The sequence below is a fragment of the Myotis davidii genome, unplaced genomic scaffold (assembly GCF_000327345.1).
Source record: "Myotis davidii unplaced genomic scaffold, ASM32734v1 scaffold228, whole genome shotgun sequence".
Lineage (NCBI taxonomy): Eukaryota > Metazoa > Chordata > Mammalia > Chiroptera > Vespertilionidae > Myotis > Myotis davidii.
The window spans coordinates 2,940,148-2,945,019 of NW_006300104.1; the positions used below are offsets into that span (position 1 = coordinate 2,940,148).

Here is a 4,872-nt window from a genome sequence, read left to right on the forward strand (position 1 = left end):
CTTCCCCACCACCGCCTGCGAACCAGCAGGAGTCTCTTTGTGCTCCTCGTGGGAGGAAGGAAGGAGTCCTCTTAGCGTACAGCTCGGCCAGCCACCGCCTTCTCCTCGGGAAACCTGAGGCCTTGTGCTAACGAACGGGGCTTGCGGGGTGCAGTCTCTCGGGGGGCATCCCGAGGGGGAGCAGGCCCAGCGGTTCCACTTTGGAGGCTGGTGTGCACCTGCCCGGTGTGGAGCCTTGACTCTGGGGGAGTCAGAGCCCCCGGGGCCAGAGGCCCCCCATCTTCGTGGCTGAGGTCTGGGGCTCCGTTCTGTCCTATCCAGACCCCTTCTCCTCCCCCTCCCACAGCTCCAAGCCATGCCCAGCCCCCCAGGCCCAGGCGCCTTCCTCCCAGGGTGACTCATGGCCTGTGGGGAACAGTCTCTCAGGAGCCTTGGAAGGGCTTCCTCAAAACCAGCCGTACCCGCACCCACACCCACAGGCTGAGATGGGCTGCTCTGCCCTCAGGCCTGGCTGCCCTGCTTCCTGTGGAGGCGGGCAGTCCGGGCGGGCGCAGGAGCCCAGCCTGGGAGGGGTGATGATGCTCTTCAGTGCACACGGCCTCTGGATCCAGGTTTCTGGGTGCAAGTTCTGGCCCCCCGACTTGCTAGCTGTGCAGCCTGGGGCTGCCTGCTTAACCTCATGGAACTTCAGGTTCCTCCTCCAATGAATGGCCATCACAGCCACCTCTGGGAGGCCAGGCCGCCTGGGAGGGGCAGAGTGTTATCTCCAGGCCAGTGCCGCCTTGTGAGCAGGGTGTCAGACGGGGAGTGTGCTGCCCGCGCACCTGCAGTCAAGCCCCCAGACGCTGGCTTGGGGAGGCGCTCTGAGGTCGCCCTGCCTGGCTTCTGCCAACGCAAGAGTGATTCTGAGCGAAGTGCCTGGCAGCCTGGCCGTCCCCACACCGAGTCCTATGGCCCCTTCAGCCCTGCGGTTGGGCAACATCCTCAGCAGATCCCTGTGGTTCCGCGGAGGAGGCCCCGTGGGAGGCGGCCCCTGACCCTCACCCCTGCTCTGCCACGGACCGGCTGTGTGACCCTGGACAAGCTTCCTTCCAGGCTCAGCTTCCCTTTGTACAATGAAGGGTGTGCAGGGGGTGCGGACTGGCTCGAGGTCTCAAACGCCAGCGCCTCCGGGGCCCGGCAGGCCATGGGAGTGTGTGTCTGGGGGGGGCCTGGGCCCTGCTCCGGGTCCACGCTGGCGGCTGCTCTCTGTTTCCGCCGATTGTTGCCATGAAGGAATGTGGCCCTGGCGGGGGCTCTCCTGATGTTTAGAGAAGCAAGGAGCACAGCTTTGATGTCTTATCTTCTGATGGTTCCATGTCCGTGACTGCTTCGAGGTAAAAAAAGACCAAGCCCCGCGCAGGCCAAGCCGAACCCACCTGCAGGCCGCCTGGGCAGGAACAAACTCTGGGCTCTGTGATCTCAGGGTTTCTTCTGAGGTCCTCACCTGTACATGGCGTCAGTGACATGACATACGTGACATTAAGTAATATCAGTGCCTGCCCACGGAGCAGGACGATCTGCGGGCAAACGATCAGGGAAGACCTCTGGGAGGTGGTGTCATTGGCAGAGGCACATAGAGTTCAGTTTTGGGGGGTAGGGGTGGGGGAGAAGAGTGTGCAGAGCTGTGGAGGCTGAAGGACAGAGGCTTGTGCGGGCGACACTACACAGACCAACCTGGAAGCTTCAGGTGGGGGAGCAGGAGGTAGAAGGGGCCGGGAGTGACAGCGAAAGTCTGGACTTTCACTGTTGATATTTTGGGCTGGAGAACTCTTGGTTGTGGGGACTGAACTGTCTGTTGTCAGATGTTTAGCCGTATCCATGGCCACTGCCCACAGGATGCCAATAGCACCCTCCAGTTTTTAACCAAAAATATTTCCCGACATTGCCAACTCCCTCTCAGTTGAGAAACACTTTATAGTGTGAGACACGGGGAGCGATGGGGTGTTCTAGAGTAGGAGGTATGAGTAGAAGCCTGGAAACCGGATGTCAGGCTCAAGCAGCCGTCTCTGGGCTGCGGTCCTCAGTTGATTCCAGTGGGAGGGGGTGTCATCCTCCTGCCCCCTCTGTGACAGGGACGGGGGCTTCTCCTGTGGCCCAGCAGTCGGTGGCAGATGTGCTGTCAGGGCCTTGAACATCTGGATGGAAAAAGAGAAGCCACCGCCCAGATGTGTCAACCACCAAGTTCGTCTTCATCTGGAGCCAGTCAAGGGTGACAACCCTGCATATTGAGAGCTATTCGTAGAACTGGGCCCTCTGGGGAGGGTTAAATCGGGCCCTTGGTGCCTTGGGTCGGCGTTACCCCCTATGGAGTCATAGGGAGCGTTATTACTGGAGGACCCTCCGGCGTCCGATGGCCGGAGGACCTTCCTCGGGATTTCGCTGGGTTTGGGTAGAAGATTCGCTGGGTCACAGATGATTTCTAACCCAAACTACTCAGGTAGGGGAGTCAGAGGACTTGCTTAAAGTGGCCACGTTGGTCCTGGCTTGTCTGGCAACCCCACGCACGGCCTAAGTCAATGGTCGGAGGTGGGGAGCCCTGGAAGATCCTCTGCCTCGATGTATGGCCCTCCCTGACCTTGAGTTCCATTTGAAGTGCATTGGCTGGGGGAGAGCTCACACCTGCTGTGATTTCAACGCTGTAGCAACGGGACAGGGCAAGGAGGGAGGACATGCTGGCCCTGGTCCTCTCTGGGTGACAGCACTGTGAGCTCTGATGGTTCTCTGCTTTCCTCTGTTCCACATCTGGCACCACAGGCATGACTGCTTTTAAAAAGAACCTTGTATTTTGGAATGGCTTGGATTTACAGAGCAGTTTTGAACAGAGGATAGAGTTTGTGGACACTCCACACCCGGTTTCCCTCGTTGCCAACGTCTTCCCTTACGAAGGCACATTGGTCACAGTTGATGAGTTGGTACCGTCCCCTGTTATTCACTGAAATCCGTGCTTTATTCAGATTCCCTCCGCTGTCCCCCGATGCTCCCATTCTGTTTCAGGGGCTCCTCCAGGCTCCCTTGTTGCATTTAGTCCTTAGGTTCCTCTTGGCTGAGACGGTGTCTCAGGTTTTCCTCGCTTGTGATGACCTTGACAGCGGTGAGGGGGCCTGGCCATGCTCTGTATCGAATATCCCTCAGAGGGACTCGCCTGACAGTTTTCTCGCGGCTGGACTTGAGGGACGTGTTTTCGGGAGGAAGGCCACAGAGGTAAAGTGCCTTCTCAGCACATCATCGCGTCACATCACTGTTGACCTTGATCACCTGGCTGGGTGCTGTCAACAGCCTGTTCCACGGCGAAGTTACTGTACCGCCCCTCCCCCACTGCCGCCCGCTCCCGTGGGGAGGAAGTCGCTGTGCACAGCCCACACTCAAGGAGGGGGGAGGTGAGCTCCCCTCCCTGAGGGCAGAGCCGCTACATAAATTATTTTAAATTCCTCCTGGGACGTTTGTTAGCTCTCCTCGTTTATTATATAAATAAAGGGCTGATTTATGTTTTTATCAGCGGGGCCTCCTGGATATTTATTTTATACTTCGGGTTATAATCCAATGCTACCTTGTTTATTTGGTTGCTTGAGTGTACGACTTTTTAAATTGGAAAAAGAAACTACAGCAAGGCGGCCTCTGTGAGGCCAAGAGTCTCTAGTGGATACAGATACATGTCTTCACTTTCCACGCTCGGCCCCAGGCCAGGGCCCAGGCCCCACTCATTCCTGGCCTCTGCCCTCCAGGGCTTCTAGTCTGTCCCGGCAAAACTGTGACTGTGGCTTCGGTGGATGACGGCGCTGGTTATGGGGTGCAGATGCGGGGTCTTAGCCCAGCCCCTGGTGGAGGTTGGGCTTCAGGAAAGGCTTCTTGGAGGAGGCCTGAGTGATAAATCCGGGCAGGACTTCGCTTGGGGAAGTTGGGGAAGAAAGGGCGTGCCAGGCGAGGGAACAGCCTGAGCAAAGGCTTGGAGGTGGGAGACCACGCGTTGCCGGGACCTGATCAAGCTGGGCTGGAGGGAGGGGTGGCTGTGAGGGGTGGTGCTGGGAAGCGGTGGGACTGGACCAAGGCCCTCGCTCCTTTCAGGCTTCATAGCTAAAATGGTGGACCTCTGCTTGGCCCAGTGCTCCCATTTTACAGATGAACAAACAGAGGTTCTCTGTTCTTGTACCAGGTCCCTGGGGAGATGTGTGTGTGTGAGCAGGGCCTGGCTCCAGGCTGCCACGACTGGCACACAGGTGTGTGGGATAAGCCAGACAGTGAACAAATGAACTCTTTACCTGGCTCACGGGCCAGGGGTGGCCAACTATTTGGATGCCCTTCATTTCTTCTTTATGGTCCAGCTCACATGAAGCTTCTTCCTCCAGGAAGCCCCCCCCCCCCCTGGTTTTTTCTTCTTTGAATTCCAGGGGCTCCTCTTCTCTGTTTCACTTTGAGATAGAAGAGATCACAGACTTGTCTCCAACACTTACTCTCAATGTGACCTTGAGCAGGCAGGCGTCTTTGCTGGCTGGGCCTCAGTTTCCTCATCCATTAAATGGGGCTAGTAGTCCCTGTCTCCAGGGTAACCGTTTCAAGGTATTGAGCTGATGTGGCCCCACTGGAGTGGGCGGTGGGAGCTGGCAGGCAAGTGCCAGAGCTGTTCGTCAGAGCAGACCACAGAGGCTGCGCTCCTTTTCAAATCTCAGCTGTTTAGGGCCTTAAAATAGGCCGCAACGGTCAGACGGTGAAAGCCCCAGACAAGAATCTGTTAGATTCTTTGCCTTCACGCCCGATGCCCCCGTGTGGGGCACAGAAGCCTCCACATCTGATGTCCCCATGTGGGGCGAGAGGCCTGGCTCTCTGGGCCCTTCC

The 4,872-nt window shown here is 57.8% G+C and overlaps 1 protein-coding gene across 2 annotated transcripts in view; it reads left to right on the top strand.

The window, feature by feature from the left end:
- Nucleotides 1-4,872, top strand: part of LAPTM5 (lysosomal protein transmembrane 5) — a 26,823-nt gene that overhangs the window by 663 nt on the left and 21,288 nt on the right. Inside the window, exon 1 of one of the 2 annotated variants that reach the window (XM_015572308.1) lies at nt 665-970. The exons of the other annotated variant lie outside the window; for it this stretch is intronic. Coding sequence (XP_015427794.1) covers nt 680-970 — 291 coding nt within the window. The 5' untranslated portion in view covers nt 665-679. Of the gene's footprint in view, nt 1-664; nt 971-4,872 lie in introns of those variants that run through there. 2 annotated transcript variants of the gene reach the window in all.